This window comes from Zingiber officinale, chromosome 11A (assembly GCF_018446385.1).
Source record: "Zingiber officinale cultivar Zhangliang chromosome 11A, Zo_v1.1, whole genome shotgun sequence".
Classification (NCBI taxonomy): domain Eukaryota; kingdom Viridiplantae; phylum Streptophyta; class Magnoliopsida; order Zingiberales; family Zingiberaceae; genus Zingiber; species Zingiber officinale.
In genome coordinates, this window is record NC_056006.1 from 91,070,804 (window position 1) to 91,090,605 (window position 19,802).

The following is a 19,802-nucleotide window of genomic DNA, read 5'->3' on the forward strand; positions in this document are numbered from 1 at the left end:
GATATCTAAGTCGAGATCGTGACTAGATTCCGTTTTCGGAAAGACGGAATCTAAGTCATACTTCTTTTTGTTAAACTATGAACTGAACTAACACTCTGTTTTGCAGGTTATAATTTATATATTTACCTCGGACTAACCTTGTTTTGCAGGAAAGATGCTCCCTGAAAAAAGGTGGTCCGAGCGCCCCGAGGTCCGGGCGCCCGGGAGGCGATTTTTATCCAAACACGTCGTCGCCACGTGGAGCTCACTAGTTGGACCTGTCACGTCCCACCAGGGCGCCCGGAAGGGATCCGGGGCGCCCCGAGCTTCATATAACTCCGAATTGACGATCTGCTTTTCTGTGCTCCTGCGACGCCGCAAAGCTCCGACAACGCGCTCTTTTCTTTTTGATTTCTTCCTCAGTCGGTACTGCTTTATTTTTTCATTAGCAACTGTACTTTCAATTGTAAAACGATTATTCGAATTGCTAGTGAATTGCCCAACGAAAGCACCCTCGTGTGCGGGCCTTGGAGTAGGAGTCGCCAAAGGCTCCGAACCAAGTAAAATTGGTTCCTGTGTTAGCGTTGTTTCAATTTCATCTTTTCCGCTGCGCTTACTCTTAAATTTTTATCATCTCTATCCCCCCCCCCCCCCCCCCTCTCCCTCTAGCGAAACTTCACGATCCAACAGATCCTTGACCCAAAAATTAGAGGAAGAGAAAATAACAATGGCATCATTAGTTTTACAGAATTGGGAGACGGACAAAAGGTTCTTGTTAATTGATGGAATACAAAGGGCATTGGAACACTTTAAAGAAGAAGGGGTAGAGGGTGGTAAGAGACAACCTGTGTATGTAATGGGAAGTCTAACACCATCATCGACAACAACACTATCAAATCCAACATACGGAGCATGCAGAAAGAGATTGGAGAGGTCAGAAGTCACATGATGGGTGATGCCAGAGTCAATGATCCAATCAGATGAAGAGGGTGATGTCATAGTGTAGGCAGTGACCGACGAGGCAAATGGTCCATAAACAACATGAGACGAGCCAATGGGAGGCACAGGGATAGGAGTGAGCTGATACAAAAAATTAGGGCAGCATTGAGCAGAATGATATTGACAACTACATAATTGACAATGTCCAAGATATGGGCGTGAGACACGCTGTCCCTACGCTGGAGAGGGTGGCTGCTGCTGCGGTTGGGAGGACCACGGACTAATGGGATGAGCACTGTTGGGTGGATGAGCCGCGGTAGGTGGATAAGTCGGTCGACGTGAGGATGCAGCAGATCGAGAAACAGGGTGAGCAGTTGTTGGAAGAGTGTTTGTGTATCCCAATGAGTGGCAAGATGAGCTTCATAATTGAGGAGCTTCTCATGGAGTTCCTCAAACGAGATTGCAGTGTCCCGGGCTTGAATGACATCTGCGAGTTCCTTATAGTCATCATCAAGACTATGAAGGACTTTGATGGTGAGATCTTCAATGTCAAGAGGGGCATTCATGAGCGCCAGTTCATCAGCCTTGGATTTGATAAACTGTATAAATTCAGTGATAGATCGAGAGTCTTTGATCGAATTGTGAAGTTATGTAATACGACCAAGGAAGGGCATGCCATAAGTGAGAGCAAGAGTGTTCCAAGCATCACGAGATGTGCAAGCAGCAACAATGAACGAAATGAAGGATAGAGAAAGAGATCTAATAATATCATTCAGTATGAGTTGATTTTGATAGATCCAAACATGATATGCAAGATTAAGAGTCTAAGCACCGTTGAGAGTATGTAGTTTGTCCGGATAGGGGTGAGAACCATAAACAAAGACAAGCAGATCATGACCAGTGAGGAGGGTCGTGAACTGTAGACACTATGAAAGATAGTTGGATGAAGCCAAATTCAAGGGCACATGAGCAGAAACATTGAAGGAGATCGAGACGGTCGCAGGTGCATCCATAGGAGCGACTGCTTGAGAGAGAGGGTAGGCGGCAGTGACAGTGACGCGATGACAGCTAGGCATGGCTAGGATTAGGGTTTATGACGTAGGCTTGAGGCTCTGATACCATGTGAAAGGTATTGAGAGAATATATTTTCACTATTTAAGAATAATGATACAAGGTGTATTTATATACATCATAAAGAGATAAAGATAAAAAGGAAACATATACAAAAGATAAGGAAGCATACAAAAGATTTATGCACCATATATTCAAATGTAGATCCGCTACATTAACGGTCCCCCTAGTGCCGACCCTACGCATATGGAGGGAGGTACATGCAGGTACACAGACGTCAAGTGTATGGTGGGGTAAACCTACGTCATTAATTTCTGAGAATCGATCCCTGGTCATTATGCCAGAGATGTCATGTGCCCACTGTATGTGCTACGTCCTGGGAGCATGTACCATATATTTTAAGATATCCTAATAGTAACTACGAGAATGTATATGAACTAACTTTCTCAAGAACATGTGAACATCAAAAGATTAATCAGATATGGGATAAACACAAATTTGTTCCATTACTAAGGTTCCAGTACTGTGATATAGATTATGAAAGGAAATAAAGTCGTCTATGAAAACAAGCTTCAAGCATTCATTGCATTTTGTTCATTCACATTGCCATCAGCTGATTCCTGTTAACTGGTTTTGATTCACTTTTATTGGTAAGGAGATGTTACGCTACTTCCTACATCTGTCCACAAACATCCTTGTGAATGAAGTAGAGCTGTGGATGAGAACCAGATATTACAAAATTCAAACATTCAAACTGAATGATTCTATGGGCATAGACCACACACTCATAATGTTGCAAAACAAAATTGGCATCACACACATTGGCAGTGCATGCATAGTAGGAGATCAAAAAGGTTGGGTAACATCAATTTTTAACAGGTTACAGAAGTGACTCTCATAAGTCAATCATGAACATTAAGAGAGGGATTCTCAATCCTCACAGTTTGTCAAACCCAAACCACAACTGGATTTTTCAAATATTATAACAAAAAAAAAAAAACAAGGCAGCACGCCAGACTATTTAGGATTTGCTACATGGATCTTGAACCATATATGAGCAGCTTATGTAAATGAAAAATGAAAAATTAGTGAGCATTGAACATTCAACAGATGAAATATGTTTACTCCCGTATATGAGATTTCTCGCTCTTGATGTGATTAGAATGCCTGAGTGACATCGAAGCATCTTCTGAGTTTGTGTTCTCTTCATCACATAATTCCAACTATATCTACAAAACCTCAAACTTATTTTATTGTTGGCTAAAAGAGTTATTTAGTCCTTTTGAACTAGCAATGCTGACACAAGTAAAGATAAAAGATTACAAAGTGTAGTTCAACCTCACTAGATATAGTCTTCAGCCTCCTCGTGAAAACTTTCATTCCTTTATAACAACAGCGAATCCAAAGTTACCTTTATAACAACAGAAGTGACTCCTTTATCAACACAAAAGTATGTTCCTGACCGACGAGCATACTGCTCTGAGAATTTCCTCATGACTTCAACAGATTTATCAGATGACTCCGCTGCAAAAATTTGATTGTTATATACGAATCAACTACATGCAGAGTTCAATAAACTGGTCGGAAAGTTGAATCGGAACAAGAGAATAGAATTCTCTGAAGATGTCCTACGAAAGAACCACGAACCTTTAATTCCTTCAACAGTAATGATTTGTTTTCTTGAAAATGACACGAAGAAAAATCCAATCAAACCATGCGGTACAGAATTGTTTTATCCATATAATTCTTCATCGGGCTAAATTCCACGGATGCACAAGCGCATTCTATCAACAGTCGATCAATTCAACGTTCTTAAATCAACCTTGTATCGAAATTCGATCCGCTACACCATTGCTCCGCTTCATGAAAGAGGCAAAAGATTAGGTACTAGAAATAGATAAGGAGTTCAATTCATATTCAATTTTCTTTTGAATGGATCAAATTTTGATTTAAAAAAAAACATTCAGCAGGTCATCCTTTCGATAATCATGTTCTAATGTATAGTATGCCAAGGTTTCGATCCTAAATCGAAATAATACAATTTTGGTATCAAATCGTACCATGTCGATACAGTTTCGGTATTTTTTATTTATATATAATAATTATTAGATAAATATATTTATTTTGTATAATTTAAAAATAAATTATATATTGATTTTATATAAGTTCTCCATTATTAAACAACTTAATATTGTTATAAAAAATAATTATATATAGTTTTTTTTAAAAAGAAGTAATTGGCCATTAAATAATTTAAATAATATATATTTAAAATAGTAAAAAAATAGAATATCAATTAACCATTAAAATAGTAAAAAATATAAAATAATTAAAATATATATAAGAATATAAATTTGATTTGTTAGAATTTTTAAAATAGTAAAAATAATTTCAGAATATTATTTAATAAAATTTATTAATTTTTTAAAAAATTTAAATATATTTTTTATATTTTATTAGGATAATTTAAGTAGGGGTTATGAAAGCCTCTTTAAAATATCACAATTAAGTGGTAGTGTGAATTATTTAAATAGTAATATTAATTTTGCACAGTAAGTTCACACCTGACACCGACGCCCGCGACTCGCACGCGAGGCCGCAATGCCTCCGACCCCCCGTGAACACGTCCGGCGGCACCGGAGGCGTCTAGCAACACTTCCAGCGACGTTGGAAGCATCCCATGACGCTTTCAACACCGCTAGAAGTGCCACGTTGCGAAACCTCTAGTGCCCACGACACTTCAGACGCTCCGCGACGCTTCTAGCGGCACCGGAAATGTTTGGCAACATTGCCCATGCTATCACGTGACGACGAGCGCACGGACACAACGAAATCTTCGCTATTTCGATGTGCAAATAGAACAATAAATTTCACCCGTTCCACCCGACACAGAACGAAATTTTGAACCGTGGTGACAAGTATTCGACTCTACAAATCATCCCATCTCCGATCCATCTGTCTGAGGAAACTGAACATATAAGAGAAAGCAAAACTCTTTTTTCTGAAACAAAAAAGTGAACTTTAGCATCACAATGATGCCAAAGATTACCTTGAGCCTTTTGCTGATCGCTGGCTCTTTTGTTAGATTCTGTAATCTTATTCAACGGTACAAGCTGAACACTCATTACTGAAGTCTTCTCGTGAAGTTGTTACAACTTGTGATCTTTGTCTACACTTTTACAAACTTGGTTATGCACTTTCACCAATTAACATTTATTTTATTTATATAACAACTTCTAAATTGAAAATGCCCTATCTATTTCCTTAGACGAGGGGGAAAACATACAAAAATTACATTCAAGAAGAAACTAAATTGGCGAGCCTTTTCGCCCATGGACTTTCCTCTGGATTCCATGATATGGAAGAACCCATGATAGCACACCACCTCAAGTTTATTAGAGCAGTTGCAAGAAATTCTTGTGATTTTTCAAAAGTTGTTTGAACAATCTGTAGCTCTACATCTGAGTCTTCACTAAGTATTAATTGCCCAAAAGTATCTCTTTTCTCTTGAAGAATCTCAGAATCTTCAGAGATCATCCGCATGCTCAGCACTTGGAGTGCCTCCATAGCCGTGCTGTGGAATTCATTCTCTACATATGCAGTGAATGTGTACCATAGAGAAGATGGATCAGGACTTATTTTATCTCTATGCATGGTCTCGATTATAATTTCTATCACATCAATTCTACCCTGAAAAAAACAACCATATTTTGACTCATCAGCTGAGTGTTTGAAATGTGAGGGGAAAGTGGAGATATTTGACTGACATCAAAATACCTTTATAAATGCTTGCCGAAGGATTGTGTTAAAAAACTGGATATCAGGCTGAATGCCTTCGGACCTTGATTGATCCAAAACACTAAAAGCTCCTTCAAAATCTTCATTTGCTAGAAGAACCTGTTAAGATTCCCCATACAAAATTAGATTAGGGAAAATGTTCTTATCTTCCTAAAGCTTTTCTTTTATAGTTCTGATGATTAAAGTTCTTCCAAATCAACTTTCAGGTAGTATTTGCAAAGCAATGATAGGGTCTCAATAGAAACTTCAGTAATCAATGTGATGCCTACATGGAACAATAATAAAACAGTAAAACATATGAAGACTAGGAACCAATGGGTTTCCTTCTTCAGGATGCATGAAGTTATCACATGGGAGTTGGTGAACTATCGAAATTTATATTTTCCCTTAAATACAACATAATCGTGAGATGTCAATTAACAAAGCTATTGGTTAGTTTTGGCAATACAAATGTTGAGTGTTCAGCGCAATTTATTCATCTCTCAAAACAAAAATAAATATATAAAAATACAAGATCATACCTTAATCAAGGCAGTAAAAGTCAAAATCTGTGGGCAGAAACCATCGCGTATCATCAAGGAAAGAATTGCACAAGCAGACTTGAAACTATTAAGAACGCTGCAGCATTCTATCATCATGTTGTATGTTCCAACATTAGCAGGAAAACTGCATAATCTCATACCTCTGAAGACTTCAATTGCCTTGTGAAACTGAGAGAATAGGATATTTATGCATATTTATGTAAGGAAAAGTACATTCAGAAAGAGTGGATGAAAATAGGATTGTACGCTATCATCCCAGATACCTCCTTTGCTTGTACAAGTGCATGCAGTACAACATTATACATATCAGTTTTCTGGTGACCATCTGCCTGCCATAGCATGTTCTCGGCAACATTTAGATACTGCAGCATTTCTTCTATCATGCCTTCAGCTCCTAAAGCTTTAATCTGCAGAATAAAAGTTATCCAAGGTGGTCAACCACCCAAATCTACTCAAACAAACTATACATACAAAAAGTTAAGACCTCTGCAACTAATAATACAGCAATCAAACAAGGTTTCAGTACTAAAAATGCCAAACCAGATTGTACTAAAATACATAGCTGGAGGAATGAAAAGCTAAATTGCCTACAATTTCCAATACAATGACAGAAGCCAGAAGGGTGACATTTTCAAGGTTATAAAGGTTTAAATTCCTTTTCAAAAAGAAAAGAAATCGGAATTTTTATTTGGCAAGGGCAAATAGTCAAAGAAAATATTATAATTCACTTATCATTCATATTTCTTTCCCAACATTCTAAAAACATATTCTCTAGACTGCCTACATTATGAGGAAAATAGGACTGCCCATCAAAAATTGTTTTTCCAGGATATGAAGGAATGCAAATGCCTGTTTGTTAAAGAAGAAAAAGAAAACCATTAAAAAGAAAATAAAAAATGAGGGTACCAGGATCTACATCAGGCCATTATGGAACCTGCAACATTCCAAATTACCACAACACAAAAGGTTCTTTTGAGAAAATAACAATCAGATTTTATCGTAGTTATTTTTTTAAAAAAAATATTCAATGAAGATTTGCACAAGAACTACAAATTAAATACTTTTTAGTAATGTCTGTACATCATTCACCCCACAGGTACATATCTATTTGCACAGAACAATTCTTCTATCTCAGTATATAATGATTTTTTTTTTTTTTTTAAATATAATATACACAAGGAAGCCTGGACAAGATTGTTCATTTGTTTTTTTTTGGAATATATCATGCATATGGAATCAAGCCTTATTTAGGCAAAGATTGGTATTGAACTTAACACCTTGGAAACAGCTTCCAAGGTTTCTTACCAATTGATAGCAGGCGCCTTCATGATCGTGTTCATTGGAATTACAATCATGATACAAAATTATCAATTATCTTTTTGACTACAGATCTGTCCACTATGTTTTAAACATTTGTAATACTATCTTGATGTAACTTAGCAGTCCAATCAGAATCATGTAATATAATGGTATATCAAGATGCAAATCTGGTTTGTGTTATGAAGGAGCAGTAGGCAGGAAAAGAAAACAAAGTACCAAATTCTTCAAGGATGTATAACTGTGTCGGATTCCATTATTTGCCATATCCATCTCAATAGCACTTATTCTTTTGGAAACATCAAGACGGGAAAGAATATTTCCCTGCTCATAAGGGGCATTGACAGTACCAAACAATGAGAACATATGTGCATAGGTTGAAATATTTAACTTCATGTTCAGTTTCTTGAGCTTCACAAGAAGACGAACTGCGCGTTCTGGTTCACCCTACATGGGAAGAATGTAAATAAAGAATTTGGATAATAACCAAGTTGAAGCCTTCTTCAACACACCAGGCAGGCAGTTGCATTGTTGGAGTGTTGATCTAACCTAGTGTAGCATTCACTAATGAAACATATTGAATAGAAAAGGATCTAACATGAGCAGAACTCTGAACAAATGAATCAAACTATTATAAAGCGCTGTCAAGTAATCCTTGTCGGAGCTAGTTTATCTGTCATTTCAGTAGTGTAGTAAACAAGTTGGTTAGATAACAAATACAGGCAATATGTCTCAACAATTTGAGGTCAAATACACGAATATTATCCTATTGTTGCCTATGAGAAGTAATATTGTTAGTAAAATCCATACCATTTGAACCTCTTCAAAAAAAAATTGTGTACTTTGTTATGATTCTATTCACACCTTCAACTCTAATTGTTTCATTATTATCTTCAACCTATCAATACCACAAAACTTGATTTCTCTCCTTTATCATCAATGCAAGTTACATCTAATTTCCTGGGAATAATATTAATTTTAATTCATCTCATACATCAATCTAAATATTTTCCATCAATACTGCACAAACTTACTGCTAAATGTTGAAACAGATAGTGGAACATTGTCCAACAACCTGAAGGGCACATAACATCAAACAGAACTTCAGCATCGATTCCAATCATCCACTCTTTATCATATGAATAACCCCTTCACTAATTTCTCATTAGTGTTAGATCTGAGGGTGTCCATCCAACTTACTATTCCACTAAATTTCTTTGTGCCATCGAATTTATATTTCATATATTTAGTGTTAAGTCTAAGGAAATTCATTAAATGCACACCCCATGACAAAAACATGATATGTTTCTATCACATTTGATGCTCGTTTATTTTCCAAAGATACCACAATATTATCTAGTTACCTTCTCAACTCTCTGTAAGCAATAAACCAAACTATTTCCGAGACCTCTCTAACTCAAATATCTTATTGAATAACTATCATCAACTGCTATCCATCCAAAATTAGAACAAGTTTGATTATTCAATATAATCACTTCACCTATTGTCTTCGTTCAATTAGCCTTTCCCAAAGTTTAATAGTGAGATTCGCCTGACTTAATTCCTCTATAGTTAGAACAACTGGGTATGTCATTATTATTCTAGCAATTGGTGTAACTCCTCTGTCCATTTAGATCTTAATTCTCAAAGATGTATTGAATCAAGTAGCTACTGGACCAGCATCTGTAAACAATTTGAAATTCCCAACAATTCAATGATTGGGACTAGCATAACCAGTCATTAACAGAAGTATCTCATTCTATTACTATATAGCATGGTATTAACCATTGATGATAAACCCACATACAATATTGAGAACATGTACAAAAATAGAAACGCCAATTACTTGAAGAGCACAACTTGGAAGAAAGTGTATTCAAGAAATGTGCATTTACTGATGGCATAACAAATTTTTTTAAAACTTGCAGTAACAAGTGGAAAAGAAAGAAATAATCATGGTTATGAAGATATGATAAAACTTGGGGCATATGTGGAGTACCACAGTTAATGGATGGAAGTAAAAAGGTAAAAGAGGAATAACTTCAATACTAACTAGATTTTCAGTAACCATATCAGGGTTGTCTCTAAAATGAAAAACAATCAAATATGCATTAGTATGATATAAATATTTTAACCGTATACTACTTATTGAGGTAAAGGATACAAGAGGCTTAGTTAGATATAAAGAAAAAGAAAAGGAAACATAGGAAATAATTAGAAAATAAAATGCATTGAATATTAACATTTTCAGGAAGAACCTGGTTACCATGATACCACAGGCAGCAAACAAAGAATTGTAGGTATACATGTACTTGGGTAGGCAAACAGATATCTTATCTGCAAAGAACTCAGCCAAATCCAGTTCAAAATTTCGGCTATAACCAATTGAGAGAACTGCAAAAGTATCATTATATGGTTCGATGTTCATTTCCTCCATCATCTTGAGCTGGAAAATAATGCATAGAAATAGCAAGTTAAATAAACGTTGAAACAACTTACAAAGGACCCAAACAATGTCTGAGTCTGAAAATAAATGACAGTATGGTAGATACCACTTTCATGCCATATTCAACTCCCTTTCCTGCAATGGCAGATTTAACAAAGCCATCATATGTATGTTTAGAAGGTTTCAACCCGATGTCAAGCATCTACAGAAAAATATAAACTCAATTAATGCTGAATTTTAGAAAGAAAAACAATAGACGTGTAGGTGAACCAAAAATTTCTAAAATACGTGAATATCAGTAATACAAGAAATGAGACACTAAGATGAAATTTGTGACTTCCAAAGCATCTGAAACTCAAATTTAAGTTATTCTACAATGCATGAAATATTCTGAATTTGAACCAAAGAACAAGAAACACTACAATTTGCACATTCAAATAGTAATAACAATAAACATAACTTATAATGGCCAAATACAAAACATCTCTTAAGAATTTTCTAGCAATGCTCAAAGCAATATGTTAAGCAAGTAGTTAAATATATATCATGGTTTTGTATGAAGTTTCATTAAGTCAGCATGCAGTTTTACTCACACCAATGGCTCCAATAAATCACCTCATTCAACCATTGCTTCTAATATTGTGGTTACTTTAAGATTAGAATTTGTTGAAAGGAAGATCTTCAGTTTAATAAAGAAAATTGAGTTATAACTAGATCATTTGTGTTTAAGGGCAAAGTACAGATTATAAAAAATGGAGAAGTGGGAGAAAATTTAGTTGGCAGAAATCTGAAAATGTTTAATAAAATATCCTATCAATGAAACAGACTGTATTTGGCGCCTAACATGTCAGCTCAAATAGGGTAACATTATTAGTTCATCTGTTTCTTTCTCTTGCCAATTTCTCTCAAGTAAAAGGAGGGAGAGGCTCTCTTCCCTGTACTTCAACTCTTCATTCGATATTGCTACCCAGCTAAACAGTCTGCAAAGATTCTGTGTGCACTGTCATACCTTCTATTTAACATAAACTCACAATTTTAGTCCTCTACTGGAAATACATCAGACTGGTTATCAAGGTAATCTTACTGCATTATTAACAAATTATCATATTTATCAGAATCATGGTTGCGGATCTTGATTGATACCAACTGCAGAGGCTGTAAATATAAGTTCACTAAAAAGACTTAAACCATCTTAGACTAGGAGGTAATATATACATTATCAATGACTTTTAATTTGTACCAAATGGTCTATATTAGAAACATATGCCTCAAGTAGAAATTTTTTTGACATTTAGAACCAAAGCAATCTATAAAGGTAGATGAATACATAGCAGCAAAAAAATCACATCCAAAGAAGCAAAAACAACAAATACTTTCACAGCCAAGAAATTAAAATATAACAAAAGTATAAATATGACAGATGGCTGTACCTGCAAAAATAGCTGCTCAGCCAACTGGTAATTATTCAATTCTGCACAGGCATGTATGATGTCATTAAAAGACCATCTCAACAAGTTCATAAGTGGATGGGAGAACCTTTTCGATATCTGTTTCATGTTTTCAGTTCTGGGATCACAAAAAGCTTCTTGCTTGTCTTTGAAACTTAGGTTGTTTAGAACAGCATCATCAATGATTTCATGTGCCTCTGAAATGAATTTACTTTTCCCTGACTTGCTTATTAATTGATCTATTAGGGTTCCTGATACAAGTGCATCAACTTTGTCAGATTGTGATTGACCATCAAAAATTTTCTCTAATTCAAGATTCCTATTGTCATTGTTATGTCTCATATCCAATACCTCCAGGCTAGCTTCCAAACCTACACTTATCTCAGGCTTTCTGCTGTGGGTTAAGGAAGTTGGATTGTCCAACAAAACCTTCTCACATAGTTTGTCCTTTGAAGGAATAGGGATATCTAAACCTGATGAATGATATTGTCCAGAAGCAGATTTTGAAAGGCAAGCACTACCTTGCCTTGCAAACATAACTAGATGTTTTAAGGCAGCATTTGCAGATTCAAGATCACCTAACCTACTGAAGGACCAAATAAATTTCCGTAACATTATTGCACTTGGATTGTAATATCTAGCATAGTCCTTCCAGATCTCATGAACTGAAGATAGACTTCTCTGCAAAACTGCAAGCTAAAGAACCTTTTAGAATTAGCAATTGAACATCCAAAGCACCAGTAGCAGAAGCCAATACGAAGATGCAACAATTAAACATTTACTCAACTATAAAGCATTGGTATAAGTGCCTGAGGAACAGACAAAACACATCTGAAACAGGTTGTTCAGCAAAACCACCAGAGAAGACTCAGATCAATGATGCAATGCAGCCTTTGATTGCATACATCACCAACAAGATGAGACAGGGTATAGTTGATATCATTCCAAGCGTGACAAAGAGACTTAGACATGAGCATGTGACTGTCCATCCACCCATAATACAGAAATGATATGAAGTACCACATATAATAACCCGTCAACATGATCAAATAATAAAGAATAAACAAATAATCTAAGCACTCAGCTTGTCTAGAAAATCACATCCATTCATACACTGGCAATTACAATCAGAATAACACTGATGGAAGTTCATGCAACAACCAGCATTTTAGACTCTATCAAAAAACATATATATATATGCAGGGAAGATCATGATAAAAATCAGACAAACTAAACAAGTTAAAAACTATAGTCTATCGAAACCATTTCTATGCTGAGTAGATGGTAAAATTGGAAATTTTACTGAAATTAGCAGTATTATCATCAAATTGGAAAATTTATGAAAATTAGTAGTATTGTCATTATGGACAAAAGACCAAGAAGATATGCAAATTCAGCAGACAAATAATGATAAAATATCAAAGACCAAAATGACAATACAAAAGGTTTCACTTTGCTTGAAAGCAAGAAGAGAAAGGGCCTGGGATGGGAAAAAAGCCCAAGAAGTAACTGTTGATGTATCAAAATATACCATATAACTGTCTGTAGATACTTCAAGCACAGTTAAACATCCTTCATTTGTTAAAGTAGAATTTAAACAGACACTTGAACATACTGCATGATTGATTATTAAGTCAACCAAGTAAACATCTAAATTTTAGATCATTATGTCACAGATATAATTCATGCTACTCTATTACATGTTCTCATAAAAACCATTCAGATCAAATTCTAACCTTAAGAAGTTCCCAGTAGGTTACTTCAGACTTGCCAACAAGTTGTGTTTCCATCAGCCCCAAGCAATGGTTAACATAATTGAAGCTCTTCGAACTCCAACATCCACTTAAGAAAAGATTAAACATTGGCAGTGAAGAATGCACCCGATCATTTTCCCCAAGAGAATTAAGCAAGCTAAATGCCTATGAAAAGTGAATAATTGAGCAAGAAAATTTTCTGTAAAAGATGATGAATGACTTCTAGAATCATGCTCAAGATAAAGTTTATAAAGGAATATATACAGTGAGAAAGGACAGACAACAGCAGCAGACAAGCATGTGACCGTCTCAGGATGATCCTGAATGCTAAAGTGGTATTCTAATAATCATAGAAATAAAAAGAGAACAATTCCTCAAATACTGACATTTCTGGCAAAAAAAAAAAAAATCCATTTTGTTATACCCATTTAGTTGAACCAGCTAGAGGACTGAAGAAATCAAACCCCAGAAAGTCAGATCAAATACCAAACAATTACTACTATGGATGGGAGTGGCTCAGGATATATTCAACTAAATTTGGTGCCCAGAAAAAACCCAACACCTACATTTGGTGCCTAGGAAAGCCAACGCCAATTAAAAGGGAAAAAAAATGGATACCCACCAACAGCATATACATCTTCATATGAGTTTTTCTAATTTAGGCTTAGATTGGCATTCTGCAGTTGTGAAAATGTAGTAAAAGAAAATTGTGAGAGACATGAAATCAACTAGGGGAATAATAAGGAACATGCTTTCCATATTTTTCCCATTTCAATCATAGGAGTAGATTTTCCAGCTTTCCATATATTCCTAGGAATAGCTATCTGGGCAGTAACATTGTTTGGAATCTGAACCGCCATAGAAATGAACTATAAATTGTTGAAGGAAAGAGTTTCTTGTGAACTGCATTTGCATAGCTTAAAAAAATTCAATTATCCATTTCCATAACAAAGACAAACTGGAAAATGAAAAGAAAAGTAAAATAGCATATTTGCCTCCGTCTTATGAACTCTAAAATATTTTTACAAAGGAGGATTATTTTTTGCTAAAAATAAAGAGATCATATTTTAAATAACAATTACACATTTTCTGGGTAAAAAATTCTATATCTTTACAAACAATTTTCTTTATCACCATAGTAAATAACAGTGATAGAATAACCACAATCAAAACAAACCTGCTCCATGTATCCTCGTTTACTAAAAGCTTGAAGTATGAAGCTACAATTTCTCTTGTTTAAGGCAATATCTTTTTCCTCCATCATATTCCATGTCTCCATAGCAAACTAAACAATAAGACCACCAATAAGAACAAAATATGGGAAATAATGCTAGTTATCAGCAAACTGTTTATAAGAAAATGAAGAAAAAATATATCTGCTCTGTCAGCAGAAGGTATAGGGAACCAAACAAATTTCCTGACCTAGCAATCTAGCATGCATATACACAAATACTATTAACCCTGAAGGAAAAAAAAAAAAGAATGTTTGATCTGTAGTCTTTAATGGATTTGTATATCAAAATTTTGACTTAGTATTTCAGCATTGCCGTGGATAATTTTTGCATTTCTACCTAATTGCAAACTACACAGTATTGAACTCATAAACAAACTGAGGCTGAGCATGCTTTTAGGTTTGCAGTTTAAGTTAAGCATGCAGCAGTATGTATACGCTTCCAGTTCCCTTCTCTCTTTCCTGATCCTCTGACAGTTAAACTACTCCCCCCCAAAAAAAACTATACATCTCTATTAACATATTCCAGGCTATCCCAATGTACTTGTAGAAGAATATATTAGTGGTATAAAGGTTCCTGAAAATTCTTAGATTATGCATAAACACTCTTTAGGATCCTAAAACAAAGGAAACTATGACCCCCACTAAAATCCAGAGACTGACTAGGTGAATGCAGCCTTGAAGAAATGTCAAAATTAAGAGATAGTTATGTTTTACACATAGCTAAAGGTGCAGTTGGATTCTATAACAAATAATAAAGACACATTGAATTTAAAATTAAGAATTTTTAAAATTAATCATTACCAATGGATCACCCTTGGATGCACAATATTCCAGAATATAAGAAAAACTATTGGGATTTAAGTAGTCCTTCACTTCACCAAGGTTTAAAAGAAATTTGGAGGCTTGCTGGTTATCTCCCCTCCGAAGTGCATTAATAACTTGCAGCTGCAGCAATCTAGTACCCAAACGGTCACCCAAAAGATTGGTACTGAGATCTACAAAACAGCAGGTTATAGTACAATTGAATAAACATATTAAATTAATTAAAGTTGAAGGTGTGACCATGTGAGAGGTGAGGGGTAGAAGGAGAAAATAGAAAATTGCAATTAAAATGATCTGTGAAATCTTTACTGCTAATAACATAGCCTTGAACAAAGTTCAACTTATGAATAAGATAAATGTATCTAAGCCAAATAGTTAGGGGTATGATGCAGACCAACATAGGAGGACCCAATCTTCCGGAGAACATAACTTTTGATTCAGAACTCGAAATCAGGTTCTGTCAGCGATCACACGTGCAGAATTCGAAGATCTACGTTTGTTAGGGGAACCGTAACCACCAAGTTTCGGGTCCAAAATCAACCGTTTAGGCCCACCCAAGTTGGAGGATCCAAAGAATTTTTTACTATTTTTAGTTTTTTTTTAGTAATTTTCATTTTTATGGTATTTAAGGTATTTTTGGTATTTATGGGTCATGGGTTGTCTATGTTAGCATCTTGTTTTAATAATTGCCTTCTATTATGAATGTTTCCTTTTCCGGTAAAGTTTCTTTCCTTTCCTTACAAGATAGGAATCAAGATATGTATATTAGGACTTATTTCTTTTTTTGAGTGTTAGGATCTAGAGTTCATATAAACACCTGTTTAGATGTTTGAGAGATCCTCCTCTATTGATAATAAAGTTTCCTTTTTTCTGATTTCTCTTTGTTCTTGGTGATTTCTCTTCTTGCCTTCTCCTCAATTCCGCTTTCTCATCAGCATAATTGCTATCCTGCCCGGCGTCAGGGTAGCATGGTTTGGATTTAACATTGTAATTTGGAACAATAATTATGCAAAAATACACCGGGTTAGGTTGAATGTCGATGTAAATCTAGATAGGTAATTAACAGTATCTATTAGTTCATCCATATAGAGCTTTGAACAAAGCACCATATGGAAGTGTTTTTTTCCCTCACGGAATGACAAAAGTACTTTTATGGTAATTTAACAAAATAAAAACCTTTTTTTTTCACAAAGATTAGTGCCTCGTTTCTCTTAACTGACATCAATGTGCACAATTCAGTTGTTCGTGGTTTGTTGAAAGAAGCATATTTACATGAGTCGTCAAGTTGGAACCACATTCTATAACAGTATAACATATCATACAGAATGATAAGTTAATACCATTAGAAGATGAGAACGCATGAGATGACTCTGTTAAATCGATTCCATTCTTCCGAACCTGTTAGAGAAATTGATCAGTGACATTGATAAGACTTCACAGAAGAAAAATAGGGGGAAATCAGCCTACCCTCTTCCGTACTTCACATGAATTGGAAAAATCTGCAAGTGATTGCCGAGTGATTCTAGCTCTGAAACTCAAAAATAAAATTTGATACAGTATTATGCCCAATGCATCCCAGATGAAATTTTTTTGGAGGCGTTTTTCCAAACAACATAGAGCAAAAGAATGGTCTACTAACCGACACCTATGCATGCTTTTCTGGACTTTGATCACCGAGGAGATATAGTAAAGAAACAAAATGTGATACTCAGGAATCCAAGATATGCTTTTTCTTAGAACCCGAAATATTTTAAGAACGAGAACTGCAAAGTATTCTATAACGAACTGCCCCAACCACGCGAAGGGGCGCAGCGGATGCGAGGCAGTGCCTGCGAGGGCCGAAAGATAGAGAGCAACTGAGAAGTGATTGTGAGTGATAGAAAATGGGGCGACCGCATGACATCATGGAGTTAGCTGCTTATTTACCTTAGAGATAAGAGGATAGCCCCCGAGACATATTAAGAATCAACACTCCCCTCCACTTGTTATCTTCTTCTGAAGCACCGCTTACTGGATTTCGAGAGGGATGGAGGCGTCGGGACGGCGTCGCCAGCAGGTGGACCGTGGGCGGTGGCGGCGGCGGCGACCGGGCGAAACAGGCAGCAGGGAAGAGGGGGTCGGAGAAGGAGAAGGGCTTCGGTTTATTTCATTATGCCTCCAATAAAAATAAACCGGCTTTTTAAATAACTAATTTAGGGATGACAATGGGTCGGGTTCGGATCGAATTCTATATCCTTCGTACTCATACTCATCGGATATACGATATGGATATACTTATATCCATTAAATAATGATATCTTCTATAGTTATAATTTTTCTTCTCTCTATCCAACTATTATCATTTAACAAAAATATATTAAAATTAACAACCTATTAAAATATATATATATATATATATATATAATTAAAAAATAGATTAAATATCTATATAGTCTCTTCCTAATATCAACAAAAAAAATAGTAAGTTGATTTTGGAAAAAGAAAATTTTCTTTAATATATGTATATATATTATTTAATCGGGTATTCAAGTCGGGTATCGGGTATTGATAGTCCCTCCATACCCTCCTCCATTCGGGTCGGATGTCAGATCCTTCATCGAGTTCTGGTAAAATTATCATCCCTAAACTAATTACTTTTTGGATGTATTATTATTTTAGTGGTACAAGTATTCAATTATTCGAACTCATTAATTCTAAGGTTGGCCGATTTAATTCTATAAAAAATTTTCACTAACCATTAGGATAGATCGAAAAGTACTAATGGAGGCTCATTTAGTCCACCTCATGCATTCCCTCGAGATTATTAGTGTGGATGATGAAGAAGCCCTAAAATGCACTTCAACAGAGAGTTAGACTGGCACCCGGGAGTTCTGGTAGGCCACTCTGATACTCAAGTTAGAGTTTGCTGAAGGTAGTATGCAAGAAGAAGAGATGGAGAAGAAGAAAAAGAAGAAAACTTGGTGGAGTTGTAGAGAGTTCAAAATTAGGGATCGCACTTACCATGTCTAGGGTTTCAGCTACTGCAGAGCATGCTCCTCCATCTTCCTCGTATGAGCTAGTAAAGGGGATTAGATCTGATAGTCGTTAGTTGTCTCGTCATTCACTAAGCGATGACATGTTTGGAGAGGGAGGTATCTGTTGGGGTTGCAAGGTTGCAAACATAGTCCCACATTGAAAATACATGGGAAAGATCATAGGTTTATAAAGAGAAAAGATATCTCCATTGGCATGAGGCCTTTTGGGTAGAACCCAAGAGCAAAACCATGAGGGCTTAGGCCCAAAGTGGACAATATCATGTAATTGTGGAGATATCTAAATTCTTTTTGATCCAACAATTGGTATCAGAGTCTGGACTGCCAGAAGGTTTAACCGCTGACTGTGCACAAGAGATATGATCTGATTGAGCCATGTGGGTACAATATTGACCTCGAACAAAGAAAGTGGGGGCTCCTATGTTCGGATCAAGAGGACCAGATACCAGGCAGGAAGTCCTAGTTGCGGCTAGGCAAGGAAGTCCTAGTAGGTCGGGTGGACCGAAGGGCAGGAAGACCTGGTGGGTCGAGGATCGGACATGGGAAGTCCGTGGTCCTTTGTTTGAGGGGGGAATTGTTGGGGTTGCAAGGTTGCAAGCATAGTCCCACATTGAAAACACATGGGAAAGATCATAGGTTTATAAAGAGAAAAGATATCTCCATTGACATGAGACCTTTTGGGTAGAGCCCAAGAGCAAAACCATGTGGAGATATCTAAATTCTTTTCGATCCAACAATTGGTATCAGAGCCCGGACTGCCAGAAGGTTTAACCGCCGACTGTGCACAAGAGTTATGGTCTGATTGAGCCATGTGGGTACAATATTGACCTCGAACAAAGAAAGTGGGGGCTCCTATGTTCGGATCAAGAGGACCAGACACCAGGCAGGAAGTCCTAGTTGCGGCTAGGCAAGGAAGTCATAGTATGTCGGGTGGACCGAGGGGCAGGAAGACTTGGTGGGTCGAGGATCGGACATGGGAAGCCGTTTATAAAGAGAAAAGATATTTTCATTAGCATGAGACCTTTTGGGTAGAGCCTAAGAGCAAAACCATGAGGGCTTAGGCCCAAAGTGGACAATATCATGTAATTGTGAAGATATCTAAATTCTTTTCGATCCAACAATATCAAGGAGACCAAGTCTAATAATCTTATAATTGCTTCTCCATTCATCCAATGACACATGTTCTGTAGTATTTGCATAGAAATGATTTTCAATGATTGGGTGGTTAAGCGGCCTCCTTAACAACATGTCACTCTCATGCCTTTAATAGGCCACGTAGAGTGTAAGCTTGATCTAATAATGAAGGAACAAGGAATTAAAGTTTGTGTTGAGTGACCATGAGAGTAGACGAAGTTGGTGACTGAGGCTGAGATGAGATGCCAAGATCTAAGACTGTACTGGAAGTGGTGTCGGCGACTAG

General features: G+C 36.2%; 1 protein-coding gene across 3 annotated transcripts; it reads right to left on the bottom strand.

The window, feature by feature from the left end:
- Window positions 1-5,085: 5,085 nt before the first annotated feature.
- LOC122031673 (pentatricopeptide repeat-containing protein At1g76280-like) lies at window positions 5,086-17,500 on the bottom strand. 3 transcript variants are annotated; one of them, XM_042590769.1, is made up of 15 exons: window positions 17,277-17,500; window positions 16,990-17,179; window positions 16,818-16,878; window positions 16,691-16,748; window positions 15,330-15,473; window positions 14,472-14,579; window positions 13,277-13,459; window positions 11,523-12,236; window positions 10,199-10,294; window positions 9,913-10,092; window positions 7,866-8,093; window positions 6,593-6,736; window positions 6,309-6,497; window positions 5,767-5,886; window positions 5,086-5,679 (listed from the first exon to the last, which is right to left on the bottom strand). In XM_042590769.1, exons 4-15 carry the CDS (start codon window positions 16,709-16,711, stop codon window positions 5,287-5,289), a joined length of 2,520 nt encoding a protein of 839 aa, XP_042446703.1. In that variant the 5' UTR covers window positions 16,712-16,748; window positions 16,818-16,878; window positions 16,990-17,179; window positions 17,277-17,500; the 3' UTR covers window positions 5,086-5,286. The 3 variants fall into 3 exon arrangements, with proteins under 3 accessions (XP_042446703.1, XP_042446700.1, XP_042446704.1); XM_042590766.1 differs by having other exon boundaries at window positions 15,330-15,523; XM_042590770.1 differs by lacking the exons at window positions 16,818-16,878; window positions 16,990-17,179.
- Window positions 17,501-19,802: the final 2,302 nt, after the last annotated feature.

What these genes read in the sequence shown, in the direction of transcription:
- LOC122031673 (XM_042590766.1), bottom strand. An exon ending in CATCCAAGGGTGATCCATTG is followed by an intron (nt 14,580 to 15,329) that starts GTAATGATTAAT and finishes CTTATTGTTTAG; the next exon opens with TTTGCTATGGAGACATGGAA. An exon ending in CTGAGCAGCTATTTTTGCAG is followed by an intron (nt 10,295 to 11,522) that starts GTACAGCCATCT and finishes ATTTTTCTGTAG; the next exon opens with ATGCTTGACATCGGGTTGAA.